The following is a 13,630-nucleotide window of genomic DNA, read 5'->3' as shown; positions in this document are numbered from 1 at the left end:
GTTCAGACAATAAAATGTAAGAGTTTTTTTTGTTGTTGTTGTTAAACCACTTTATGAGAGGAACCAGTGTAATTGGAAAGACCTGCTAGTCTATTCCATGGGTCACCTGCAGAGTTTATCCTGTGGTTTCTAGCTGGAGCAGTCTGCTCTTAGGGAAAAAATGGTGATAGCGACACACAGCACACAGAACAGCCTTGCCACTGCACAGCCTTGTCATATGATGGGCATACTTTCAAAGAACCAACTCTTGCCTTCAAGGAGTTTACTGAAATGCTTGCATATTTAGAAAGGGCTCTTTTTCTTTCTCTTCTTGTGTGATTTTCTCCATGCTCAGTCACTTTTTGACTGTTTGGTTGCTTTTGATAGGTTTTGTGATATATCTTGCACATTCTCAGCCAGGAAAAGTTTTGAGCTGTGCATATCATGGAGTTGTCACCAGATGGTAACAATTTTTAATTGCTGCATTCTGGAATTGTTAGACATTAATTGCTCAAAAAAATAATTGTTTCCTCCTATGGTAACAGTTCAGTGTCGTCTGTACACCATGTATGAAGGAAGCAAGGGTGCATTTTGATAAAGAATTTGTTTTCTAGAAGTATTTGTTGTGGGATGGTAACTAAAATATTTGTAGCTTCAAGCTTTTATTGATCATGAGATTAAATTAACATTTATGGTAGAAGTCTTCAGTATTTTCTCCCGAGCTTCTAACTTTGGTATAAATGGTGAAATAAAAATACAAGATGTAATAACATATATTTAATGCTAAAAACTTGCCCCATTCTAATTTACAGAGAGAAGCAGATTTTTATTTTGAGATGGTTTTTCTTTATTGTTTTTTTGTGGAGAGAAATAATACTATTTTGCCTAACTTTAAACAAAAGATGCCATATTTATTTTCCCCTTCTTGGGAGGTGGGGTGTTAAGGAAAGATATATTTTAGAAAAATAAGAGCTACCAAAAAAAATGTCCTGTACAATTAAACATTTCCCTTTATTCCCAAAAAATGTAGCTGGCACACATTTGATCATTTGCCTATTATGGACGTCACTTAATATTGCAAATGTCCTGAGCTAGACTTGTGGTCCCCACATTCATTTACTTATTTGGCCTTTATGACAGTCTTTTATGGAAAACTATTATCATCCTCCTTTTTACAGATGAGAACACTAAAGCTCAAAGTGACTGTTGTCCCTTTTTCATGCTGCTGTTGTGTAAACCAGGATCCCCCTACATACAAGGTAGCTTTTTTTTTTTTAGCTAGTTAGTGAAAGTTTGACCTTGAACTGAGGAGCAAAACATGGACTTGAGATAAGAATGTGAGGGGTGGTCACTTGTCACTGAAAAAAATCAAGCTACTCTTGAGGCTGAGTTTATCTGAGGAAAAGGTGAAGGCAACTGGGCAGCTCTCTGGGGTGTGTGAGTGTTGGAAAGATTGGCAAAAGAGCAGAAGTCTGTGAAGGTCTCAGAAAGGGGATGAGGACATCTGCCAGTGGGCAATGCCAAGGGCTCAGGACAGGTGGCTCACAAAGGGCGGTGCCCGACCAACAGCACCAGCATCACCTCGGAACTTGTTAGAAATGCCAATTCTCAGGTTCCATCCAGACCTGCTGAGTCAGGAACTCTAGGGATGGGGCCCAGTAGTCTGCTTTTTAACAAGCTTTCGAGGTGATTCTGATGCATGCTAACCTTTGAGAACCCATGGCTTAGATCTGCCTTGTCCAAGACAATGAGCAAAATTTGTGGAAGACCTTTCTGCGCGCATCCCATACATAGCAGGAATTGGAATAAGATGTCCAGGATGGCCCAATATAAATGTGAGTGTAGCTCTCCAGCGGTGGGAAATATTTACTGAGCACCTAATATGTGTCTGGTCCTGTGCTAGGCCCTGGAAATACAATGGTGAACAAGACAGGCTTGCTAGTGACTCTCAAAGAGATTGTTGTAGTAGACAGTGGCAGTAAAGAAATGATTACATGATGGGTGCATTAATTAAAATTATGTTAATGGTCAAGAAGGGAATGCTCCGGGTACCAGAAGAGCATATGTGTCCTCTCGAGTCCACTGGGAAGCAGACTCTAAGATGGATTTACAAGTGCTAGAGATTTTCTTGTTTTTGAGGGTGTGGGGGGGGGGAATAACACCTGTAAAAGATAACGGGGGAGGAAATAGGATACAGAAGAAAAGTCTTAGAGTGTGATGCAGATTGACAAAGGCTCGGCCAAATCAGTGAGAAGCTCCAGACCACAGCCTTCCTTTTGAGAGTCTTGTGTTGGGCAAAAGTGGCCAGTATGCCCACTGTGCCATAATGTGGCCTTGGCTCAAGCACAGGGGTAGATCCCAAGTCCACTGAAGCAAAGGTGTCAGCTAACTATACTCCTCACAGCTGAATGTCGGGTTCTTTCTTGAAGGGAAATGTGTGCAGTGCATGATTGTGGAGGCTACAGTCCACTTCTTGCACCATGCATATCCACTCTCCATTCATGGTTGGGGAGTTGCTCCTCCAGGGTTCCAGTGTGCTTCTCTTCCTGAAGGAGAACTTGAGAGAGAGAGGCTAGAGGGACAAACTATAGCTCATCTAACTGGAGTTGGTCTCAGGGACACAACTGGTATTCATTGTCTCCCTTTTCCACTAACCGTCTTAAACTCCTCTTGCTCAACACTTGTGTCTGCTGGTCTTGGTGGCTTACCTGATGGTGTAATCCAAACCCTCATTCCTGGTAACCATATCCTTTTTAGGCCATATTGCTGCCATTGTTCACTTTTAGTCACAGTTGGGCAAGAGAGTTCCAAGAGGGCCCCAGGTAGATCACCTGAGTTCAAAGCATACTTCTTCCTTCCCTCCTGTGTATCAGCAGCTGTGTCTTCTATTGATGATAAGGATAAGCTACCCTTGTCAAGATGGTGACTCCTCCTCTTGCCTTTTGGTCCCTGGGCACAAAGAATCCAAAGTGCACAGGCAACTGCCATAGCTTATAGTTCAATGGGATGCTTGCTGTACCCTCTAGCAAGAGTACACCCTTTGGGGACCAGCACCTCTGGTCATGCAAAGCCCAGAGTTGCAGAGACAGCAATAACAGTCTTTCATCAGATCGTTGGGAGTGTTGGTAAGTGGAGAAACCCCTATTTCCCATTGAAAATGGGGACATGTTGTAGAATGTAGAATTCTCTACATGTAGAAAACTCTTCTTCACTGTTTCTGCTGCATCCCAAAGGATGGCTGCACATCCTCACAGAGTGGTGCTCCAAGCTGTGCCTTCAGCCAGCCATTGCATCATGCTATCAGGCCAGCAGCTTCTAGATGGTTGTGAGGCCATTCCCGTTCTTCCTGTGCTGAGAAGTTGGTCCCTTGGTCAGATGCTGTGTTGAGTGGATGCCTGTGAATCAGGAATTGTGTAGGTCCCTGAGTAGTCGTGGTGGCTGAGGCTCTGAGGAAAGGAAAAGCAAATCTGTACTCAGAATGAGGGCCTGTTTTTGTGAGAATGAACCATTATGCCTTCTAGGAAGGAAGGAGCTCAATTTCATCAATTTGCTACCAGGTAAGGATAGTGCCATATCAGGGTCTCAGAGTTGGTCTCTGTTGCTGGCAGGTTCAACATTCAGAAGAGGCAGTAGCTGGATCAGCTTTGGCAATTAGGAGTCCATGCTATTGGGCTTTACATAGCCTCCTTCTCACAACTGTGGCCACTGTCTTCATGTGCCCATAATGCCAGTCATCAGGTGGCTGCAGACAAAGTCTGGCTAGCATCAGCTGGTCATGCCATTTTCTCTATGTGGCATTCCATGGCGGATGCTTCTGGTAGGCATTACCATGGGACAGAAAGATCATACTGCACTCTTCGTGCCTAATCCCATATGTCCATCTCCCTGCTCTATACTTCCTTGTCTCTGAACTTTTAGTCTTTTATTCTCCCAGGGCCCTGACCAACCTGCCAGACCATTTACCACTAACCGTGAGTCTCTGTGTATTCTCACCTTGGGCCACTTTGCTTTCCAAACAAAGAGCATGAAATGCTGCACCACTCGTAGTTCCACCCATTAGGAAAATATTCCCTAACCACTGTCTTTCAACGCCAACCCTGAATGTGGCTATAATGCACATATAATGTAGCTGCTGTCCCTTTTCACCTGCAACCACATGTCATGCCACCATAAACAAGCTCAGGTCTTTTATTTCTCCTTCAATAGACATAAGGGAACCCCTCCCCTAGGTGGCCATAGGTGTGAGCTGAGGAAGGAGGCAGTTCCATTCTGGTAGGTGATATGGGGGCCTGGGCTACCTGCTCAGGCAGCTGACTCGTGCCCTCCAGCCCGGCTCAGATTGCTCTCTGATGTGCCATTTCCATCTTAAGTAGCCTTGCTGTTGGCCTGCCTGACTTTATGCGTTGGTGGCTTTGATAGAACTCAATTCATAATGGGCAGTTCTGGATACTTAGTAACTTGGTGTCTCAAGATCAAGTGTTCCTTCTCTACAAGGGCCCAGGGGTACACCAGGAGCTGCTTTTCAAAGACATGCAGTGCCCCCCTGCAGGTTACATGCCTGACTCTAGAACTCCAGGAGCCTGCGTAGTGATAGCATACTACATACTACATCTTTTCCTCCAATACCTTAGGGTACATATGACCCTAAGGATAATATGGCTAGCTGGATAATATGGCCCAAGCCATATAGAGTTAGAGTGCAAGAAGTTTATTGGATGGTAACACCTATGAAAGATGAAGGGGGAAGAAACAGGATTGGACAGGAAAAGCCTTCACCACAATTCTATTCTAATACTCCTGAAAAGGAGGGAGGAGACAAAATTAGGCGGGAATAGAAATCGTATGTGAGGGGGTAGCGGGGGACAAGGCTAGGGGAAAGGTGCAAATAGTAATTGGTTGTGAGAAGAGGCTTTCCAGTCAGAGACAATATCATGTGTAAAGAGTATGAACCTTGAGGTATAGAGTGCTTTCTAAGGACCAAAATGAGGCCAAAGTGGCTGATGTTCAAAGAGATGTGACGGTGGCACCAGATGAGGCTGGTGAAGAAGGGTCACATCATACCAAGAGTTGCAGGCCCTGCCACCACACTTCTCCTGTCCCTTTTAAGATAAAAAAAAGCCATTTCTGAGAGTCTACCTCAGTAAAGTAAGTAAGTACCTGATGATCTCAAACTTATTTTTCTCTTAATCTTTATTACTAATTAAGATCTAGCTCTATTACATTTAATCCTCAAATGTCATGACATTTGGATTTTGACCTTCATCAATTAACATTTGTTGAATAACGACATGTATTTGAGCATTTCTCCTATAGATTAGACACATGACCAGTATGTAACACTTTTCTTAAATCTTTTGAAGGCATTCGTGGGTCAGTTTATAAATTAGAGGTGTTAAGTAGAAAACATTTTTAGTGCTGTACCTATGTAATTCTCACGCCTGGTTAGTTAACTTTGTCCTTATTGTTCTAGGCATGATAAGAGCAGTTCCTATGGACAGTTTTGTTTGCTGAATGGGCATTTACAAAGGCAGTGCAGTGTTCTGCTTTTGTAATGTTGCTGTATCAATAACAGACAGTTTGGTAGATAGGAAAGAAAGTGGGCTTTGGAACCAGACAGACCTATGTGGATTTGAGTTCTCCCTTCAAAAGTTCATCTTTGTGTGACTTTGGAACAGTCACTTAATTAAAAAAAAAAGAAGAAATTCCTTCTTTGTAAAATGGGGATAATACATGGTGGTTGTAAGGATGAATGATAAGGAATGAAAGTACCTGGTTTATGGAAGCTGTTAACAAAAACATGCAGCAGTGTGTTGATGGTATATTAATTCCGGTAAGACGATGTGAATTTTTTTATTTTTATTTATTTTTATTTTTTATTTTTTGTGAAGCAGATTAGCCCTGAGCTAACATCCGATGCCAGTCCTCCTCTTTTTGCTGAGGAAGATTGGCCCTGGGCTAACATCTGTGCCCATCTTCCTCTACTTTATATGGGACGCCGCCACAGCATGGCTTGACAAGTGGTGTGTTGGTCCACGCCCAGGATCCGAACCTGTGAATCCCAGGCCGCCGAAGCGGAGCACGTGAACTTAACCACTATGCCACGGGGCCAGCCCCAAGACAATGTGACTTTTAATAGAGTTATGCTTCACATTAATGCCAGCAACATATGAAATAACCTAATAATTGATTTTTGTATGAAAAGTCCCTATACTTTTTATATAAAAGAAGTTTATGATATATTATTTTTTTAGAATATCAGAAGATGTGTTATTGAATTCTATGATTTCATTGGTCTTCTGTATCTTACAGTGTATGGAGTGACAACCTAATGAATAAAAACAATAATTGCTCAAAAATAAAAAACTTAATTATAAAATGTGTGTATGTATTATATAACTATATAATTACTACAATAATATAGTTATGTAATAACTATAACAAGATGTAATTTAAATGTTATTTTACTTGAATTTTAAGGAGAACATGTTATTTCTTTTTTATATTAATTAATATTGATCTCTATGGCACCTTAATCTAAACTGAAATTATAAATTTTATTATAAAATTCAGTGTATCAAAAGGTTTGCCACTGTGCCATTTATAATGGGTCAGTAGATTTTCGTTTGGATTCTAATAGTTTGGCATTGCTAAAGTGGCCAAAATAAATTGTGAATGTAGTTAAAGATTGTTTAATTAAATGTTCTAATCTTCCTGATTGTACACTTCATCATTTGAAATGAGGAACAACAACAAAATCTTATTATTTTTAATTGTAGATGTCTCTCTTTTCCCTCCTTTTTCAGGATTTTGCTTACCATTTTACAGTGTTTGTCTTCTACTTTGGAGCCTTTTTACTGGAGGCAGCAACCACATCCCTGCACGACCTGCACTGCAATAGAACCATGGATCTGCAGCCGCTCTTGAGTGATAACCAATATAACATAAACGTAGCAGCCACAGTAAGTGTGTGATGAATACAGTTTCCCAGCGCTTCCCCTCCACTGTTGGGGTCTCCAAGAAACTCCTCAGGCAACAATAATTTTCTTTAATAATAGATATTAGCATTAAATATATAATAGCTATTTATCTGTACAATAACCTTATGAGCAAAGTACTGTTATTACCCCTAGTGCTGTCAATGATGAAACTGAAGCACAGAGAGATTGACATTCACGTAAGATTATAGCCGGTCCGTGGTAGTTGGTTGGCCTAGCCCAACAAAGTCTACTTTGTAAAAAGAATTAATTGTGCTTTTTACTTCTTGTAACTTCAGACATGGTAAGGGAGATTTGTTCTTCAGTGTTCAAGACCTATTTGTAATCCATTTTAATTCAATGAATATTTACCAAGAGCCTACCACAAGGCAGGTAATTTGCTGCGTGTTGGGGACAGGGATGAATAAGGCATAGTTCCTGCCATTGAGGAAAGTCCAGGTGAGTGGGGGAGGTAACTATGCCAGCCATTACAATAGATGATATGCAGATGAAATGCATTCCATGGGGAAATTTTTTTATACTCCTTAATTCATATACTTAAGTGAATTTGTCACTTTGTGTTGGCATAGGAAATTTAATAAATGATATACTGTTTCTGTTTTTATAACTTAAGGTGTCAGAAATTTAAATTATTCCCTGAAATGTCTTGATATTTAATGTGACTATATAGCAAGTAAGTGACCCTAATGTTTTACTATTTTATGTAAATAGCAAATAAACTGCCCAGGACTCCCCATATAGCCATTAAAATCTGTCTGGAACAGTGCTGTCCAGTAGAACTTTCTAAAATGATAGAAATGTTTGATATATGCACTATCCAATATGATAGCTACTAATTAATTAATTAAACTCATTCATTCATTTTAGTTAACGTGAGTTTAAATTTAAATAGCCACATGTGACTAGTGGTTATCATATTGGATAACCCTAGCACAGGTCTAGAGTCTGGATTTTGACGGGTAGAGGACCGATGATTCCAAGACCCACTATCATAAGCTTTCCAAGTCTCTGTTAGGATTTGTCAGAATTCATTGAGCATCTACAATGAATTAGACTGAAGGTGAGATTGCAACAGGAGAGAGGCATGGTTCTAGCTTTGAAAGGCTTATAGTTGAGATCAGTGATTTTTATACTTTCTTTTATAAGAAATGAAACTGTTTTACTCAATGAACTCTTACTTAATACCCAATAAATGTAGAAGGAAAAGCATAGATGCCATAGTTGGAGTAGGGGAAGATGGTCTTGAGTGATGCCCATCCTCTCTTCTCATAAGGCCACCTCTATCCACCTCATCATCTCTGAGGTACTTTCATGGAATCCTTGTGATCCAAAGGTCACAGTTAGAAAACCACTGGTTTTAACAATTTTACAAAGCAGAGAAAAGTTCAGCAACTTGGAATTGACTTTTTTCCAAATGTCCTTCCTATTAGTCATCAGTTCCCATTGGATTTTCCTTTACTACTTCCATCCCCTCCTTTTCAATAGGGCAGGCTAAATTCTCCTTACCTCCCTTGGATCCTTGAAGTGGCCCCAAATTTATTTATAGTTTCCCTGAGATCCTACTTGCATGAGACTAATAGGTGCTCAAGTACTTGATGGTCAGTGGTGAATGTCACTAATTTCTCACTAATATCCCTTTGCCCTCGGAGCCCAGTTTTCCATGTTCTCCATAGTGTGATTCTGTTCTGACTCTCCCTCTTCTGTGACTTTGTCCCTTGTATCCTTCCCTTTCTCTCTCTGCCTAAGTGAAGCCGCCTTAGTAAATCTCTCTGTGCTTCAAGTTCTACGTTAGGTCCCATTTCATCCATACACTCCAGTAGAAGTTAATCTTTAGTTTCTGAGTTTTAATAACACTTAAATGTATGAGCCATTCATTGGTGACATTATATTAGGTCCCTCACTTTTCTTTTTATTTCAGTACCTTAGAGAGAGGAAAATTCCTTTTCACTAATAATAGGTATCAAAAGTAGTCATTCTCATTCAGCAGACAATGTCTAGATTAGAGATGTGTCAGAGAGACAACCAACAGAAGAAGGGTGGATAGAACAGCCGAATGGTAATTATACTGTGAAAATGTTCTATAGGTGAATCTGATATTCCTTCTCAGAACTATAGTTTCCTGGAAAAGGATCCCTGCACTAAATCATGTTTTATCATATTTCATTGCTTTGTCTTCTGGTTTTCTATGGATCATAAACCCCAAAAGGGTGGGGACAATATCTACTATTTATTTATATGCACCAAACATACTAATATACACATAGTAGGTGCTAACGAAATCCTTGTTGAACACTAAGGACAGTAATTCAGTGCCGAGTACAGACTTGATGACTATCTCCCTTGCTAACCTGATGATTCATTTCTATGAGTTTTCTTTGTTCGGTTCTAAAGTCACTTTTCCACCATCACAGAAATGATTTGATACATCCTCAAGTCCTGATAGTTGCACTTTCCTTGGCTGTGAGATCACTGTATGAATAGACGCCTCATGATGAATTTTTGAATACCCGAAGGGGGGTTCACAAATACCTGACATGTAAGTCCAGTATGTGAAAAAATGTTCAAACTAAGGCTGTCCACAAATGAGAAAATTTTTAGGGGCTAGAATGTTTAAAAGGGCTAATGGTGTGAGGGGATAAAATAGTAGTACAAATCATCAAAAAAGGAGATGACTATAAGCCATTTTCGTAAGTGTTGAGTATCTTTAGGTAGTCTGCTCAGTCTTCAGATAGTTGTTCCTTAGGATGAGTGTTTTCTTCAAGTCAATGTTATAAATCTGATGTGAACTTCTGCTTCTTTTTTCTTAGATTTTTGCCTTTGTGACGACAGCTTGTTATGGTTGCAGTTTGGGTTTGGCTTTACGAAGATGGCGACCGTAACACTCCTTAGAAACTAACTGCCTGTGTGTTAGTTTCATTTGTCTACTTTATATGTCTGATCAATTTGGATACCATTTTATCCAGATATAACAACATTCCAAAAGTAATTTGTTTAGTATATGTAGAGAATCTAAGTACAAGCTTTGGTTCATTTCATGGATGGAATTTTAATTTTATTATGATGTTAAGCAGAGAAATGGCCTTTAATTTTACATCTGTCTCTTTCTTTCTTTTTTTTTCTTTGAAAGAAAATTTCCCTTTATAGCCATAAAATATACAGATATTGTTCATAAGAAAGGGGTATCTCTTTGGTTTAGTTGCTGCGTCACCTGAATTTTAATTTTAATAGGTAACTAAAATTCCCTAAAAAAAAAAACACATTTCAAATAGGCTTCCCGCTGAACTCTATCTTTTAGTATAAAACAGAGATTGGCACCTTTTTTCTATAAAGGTCCAAATGGTAAATATTTTAGGCCTTGTGGGCCATACAGTTTCTGTTGCAACTACTGAGCTCAGCTGTCACTGTATGAAAGCAGCCATAGACAATACGTAAATGAATGAGTGTAGCTGTGTTCTAATAAAACTTTATTTACAAAAACAAGCAGCAGGCTGGATTTGGCCTGTGGGCTGCATGCTATTGTTTGCCGACCTGTAATGTAAAGCCTCAGTTATGTGTTCTGTATTTTATTGAAATCCTGAAAAGTATAAAGTTAATTAGACAAGCCACATAATTATGCAATAATCACATGACCTTTGTGTTAATGATCAAATACTTCCCCTAGAAAGGGTGTATAGTTTCTCAAGCTAATTCAAGCAGAATGTTGGATACAGAAAAAAGTAATTTATGAAGTGAACCCTAGTTGCTTAATCAAACTAAAGGTCTCCTAGTAACTGAGCAAAACTCTCATCTGGCATCCTTAAAGTGAGATCTCTAGAGACCATTAACCACTACTGGAACTGGTATCTAACTACTTATGTCTTACTTTGGATTTATTTATGCTTCAGGATATAGCTGTTTGCCCTGTGCATGAATATATGAATATTTGTGTGTGGATATGTGAGGTTTTACCAAATAGAGCTCTTTGAAGAATTAACTTTTTACTTCTAATTATTTTACATTACTTTCTGAGTTACATTTGAATAGAGTATTGAATAGAACTTAAAGTTGTAGATTCTTACATGTTTTGATAATAGCCCTGACGTAAAAGCCGTGACATCTATGTTGTTTTTCATTGGTGACAGAGACACAAAATCAGTTTTAAAACAACAGTCATCACAAAAACTGTCTCTAGGTGAATAGCACAGAAAAGTATTTTAACCCACCTGTAGAGACCTTGGTCATGGAAAGGTGCCAAAATGAATCAGAGAACAAGTTATTGTTAGTCCCCAGCTCCCACCATGCTGTCCAAGCAATGTACTTATCTCTTGCCCCAGGAGGGCTACTTCTGGGAAAAGAGGGCTTTCAATCGTTCCATACTTTCAGCCCTTTGTTTTTTTCACTGAATCATCCCCTAAGAGTGCCATGTATAAATTGGGCTATTAGATCTCATGGAACGTAGAACAATCCTGAACGAATAGCATGATCAATGCTCAGTGATCAAATGCTATTTATGTAATAATCCCCTAGAAAGAAGAATCTTATTAGAGTTTGGTTTGTGATGTAATTATAAAGATAAAAGACATGTTTTGATTTGTGACAATAGGAAATCAGTCTTATGACTTTATACTCACATCATATCTTCTCTGTAATATCCAACTTCTTTTTCTATAATATCCAGCTCCATACCACACGCTTAAACCTGTATTATGAATTGTATATTACAAAGTCATAAATGTGCCATAAGGATATATAGTCCATTCTAGTTGGAATCGTTTAAAGTTAGTCTGCTAGATTTAGTTTTGAGATTGTATTTTTGTTTCCAAGGGGTAACAGGTCCACGCTTGGTGGCATTAAATTAAATGATTTCATGAAACTGCTTTGGTGGCACTTTTGTAAATGGATTGCTTTTAGATCATTAAGAACCAAGCCTAAAACTCATCTAACTGTGAATACTTAGATTTGTAGATTAATCGCACTCTAGATTTGTGAGTTGAGTGACAAAGCACTTGAACAAAAATTATGGCATTCGAGGATTTCTTTATATATCTTAGCTGTAAAAATGTTGGTTGGTTTTAAAATCTGGTAACTCCATGATGAAAAGGAATTTATTTTATAAGTGTTATGACTCTTAATAAAGTATTCATTTGATAATCGTTTTTGGTCATCTATTTTTTATACAATTCACTTTGAAATTCAGTTAAAGGTTTGATATAAACTTGACAGATTTGGAACTTCTAGACTCATAATATGTAAAAGAGTTCTTTAAACATTTCTACCTAAAAGATGGTCTCTTGGGAAATGTCAGTAAGTCTTTTTTCTTTGATGAAGGTCAGAGGTAAGTCTTTGAAAGTAATATTATAAAGGAAGTTTAAATTATACTCTATTTTATTTAAAAAGCATTTATATGGTGCTTAATGTATGCCAGGCAGTGTCCTAAGCATTTTTTCAAATATTAGCTCATTTAATTCTCATCATAACAACTCTATGGGGTAGATACTATCATCTCATTTTAAAGATGAGGGAACTAAAACATAGACCTTAAGAAACACCCAGGGTCAGGTACCTAGCAGGTGGGAAAGGTGGGATTTAAACCCCAGCAGTCTGACTCCAAAGTCTGGGCTCTTAATGGCTATGTATCCTTTAGTTCTCCCAGATTTTACATATTTTATATATAAAAATATAACCCTTTTTTCCCCCAAAGAAGTTTTTAGTAGCATGTTTAATAACAATTGTTTATGGTAGATGTCATCTTTTAGAACTTTTTTGTCATAACCTAGGACTCATGAGTTGAGCTATAAGACTTAAGCCAAACCTGCATAATAGGGAAAATGTTAGGCAGCTTTGGTCTGCAGAGATCCCCGGAATGCTTAACTGCCTGAATATTGCTCTGGTCCATTAATTCTGGTATGGACTATGGGGTTTCAGTTCACTCCATTGCCTTACGTGAGTCAGCCCTTTCCTGAATTAGCCTAGTTTCCTGATCACCCCTGGAACTAACATCAAAAGGATTCTCTCTTCTGAGATATGCCATTCGATCTTCACACATTAATTTCCACCTCTGAATATGCCAGAATCTGGAATTCTAAGTCATTGTCATGAAGATTATGGCCTTAACATCGCGCTTCAATTTTATTACTAAGTGAGCCAGCATCTCAGGTGGCAAGTTAATGGATTCATGCGGGAGGAATCCAGGGTTTAGGGGAAGGCAATCATCTTTAGAACATATGCATTTTCTAATGTTTTTGAAAGTTCACCTTTCTAGAGAGAACATGTATTAGGCTGTGCCCCGGGCAATAGGTCAATCCTTGTTCCTCTCTGGAGTGTCTTAAGTCCAGTACTTAACGTGGCTGACTTCCTCACCCTCTTTGGATCTTTGCTCACTTATCACTCTTGCAGTGAAGCCCCTCCCTGAGAACCATGTTTAAACTTGAATCTCTCATGAGCACTCTCTGTTCTCCTTTCCTGCATTTTATCCATGGTGCTTATGACATATTTCAATATAGCAAACATTCCATATATTTTATTTATTTATTTTGTTTGTTCTCTTCTCCACTAGAGTATGGCTGTGGAGAGAAACTGCCTGCTTTGTTTACAACTCTATCCCCAGTGCCTAGAGTAAAGCATAGCAAATAGCGGGTACTCAGTAACTATATATTGAATTAATGAGTGGATGAATA

The 13,630-nt window shown here is 38.9% G+C and overlaps 1 protein-coding gene across 1 annotated transcript in view; it reads left to right on the top strand.

The window, feature by feature from the left end:
- The window catches only part of MAL2 (mal, T cell differentiation protein 2), a 28,628-nt gene extending 16,524 nt beyond the window's left edge, over positions 1 to 12,104 (top strand). The window contains exons 3-4 of the mRNA XM_087447520.1: positions 6,783 to 6,938; positions 9,782 to 12,104. Coding sequence (XP_087303646.1) covers positions 6,783 to 6,938; positions 9,782 to 9,853 — 228 coding nt within the window. The 3' untranslated portion in view covers positions 9,854 to 12,104. The remainder of the gene's footprint in view (positions 1 to 6,782; positions 6,939 to 9,781) is intronic.
- The last annotated feature ends 1,526 nt before the right edge of the window (positions 12,105 to 13,630 follow it).

This window comes from Ceratotherium simum, chromosome 23 (assembly GCF_057802395.1).
Source record: "Ceratotherium simum simum isolate JZ-2026a chromosome 23, ASM5780239v1, whole genome shotgun sequence".
NCBI classification, from domain to species: Eukaryota; Metazoa; Chordata; class Mammalia; order Perissodactyla; family Rhinocerotidae; genus Ceratotherium; species Ceratotherium simum.
The sequence above is the reverse complement of the archived record's forward strand: the minus strand, read 5'-3'. Positions and strand labels throughout refer to the sequence as shown.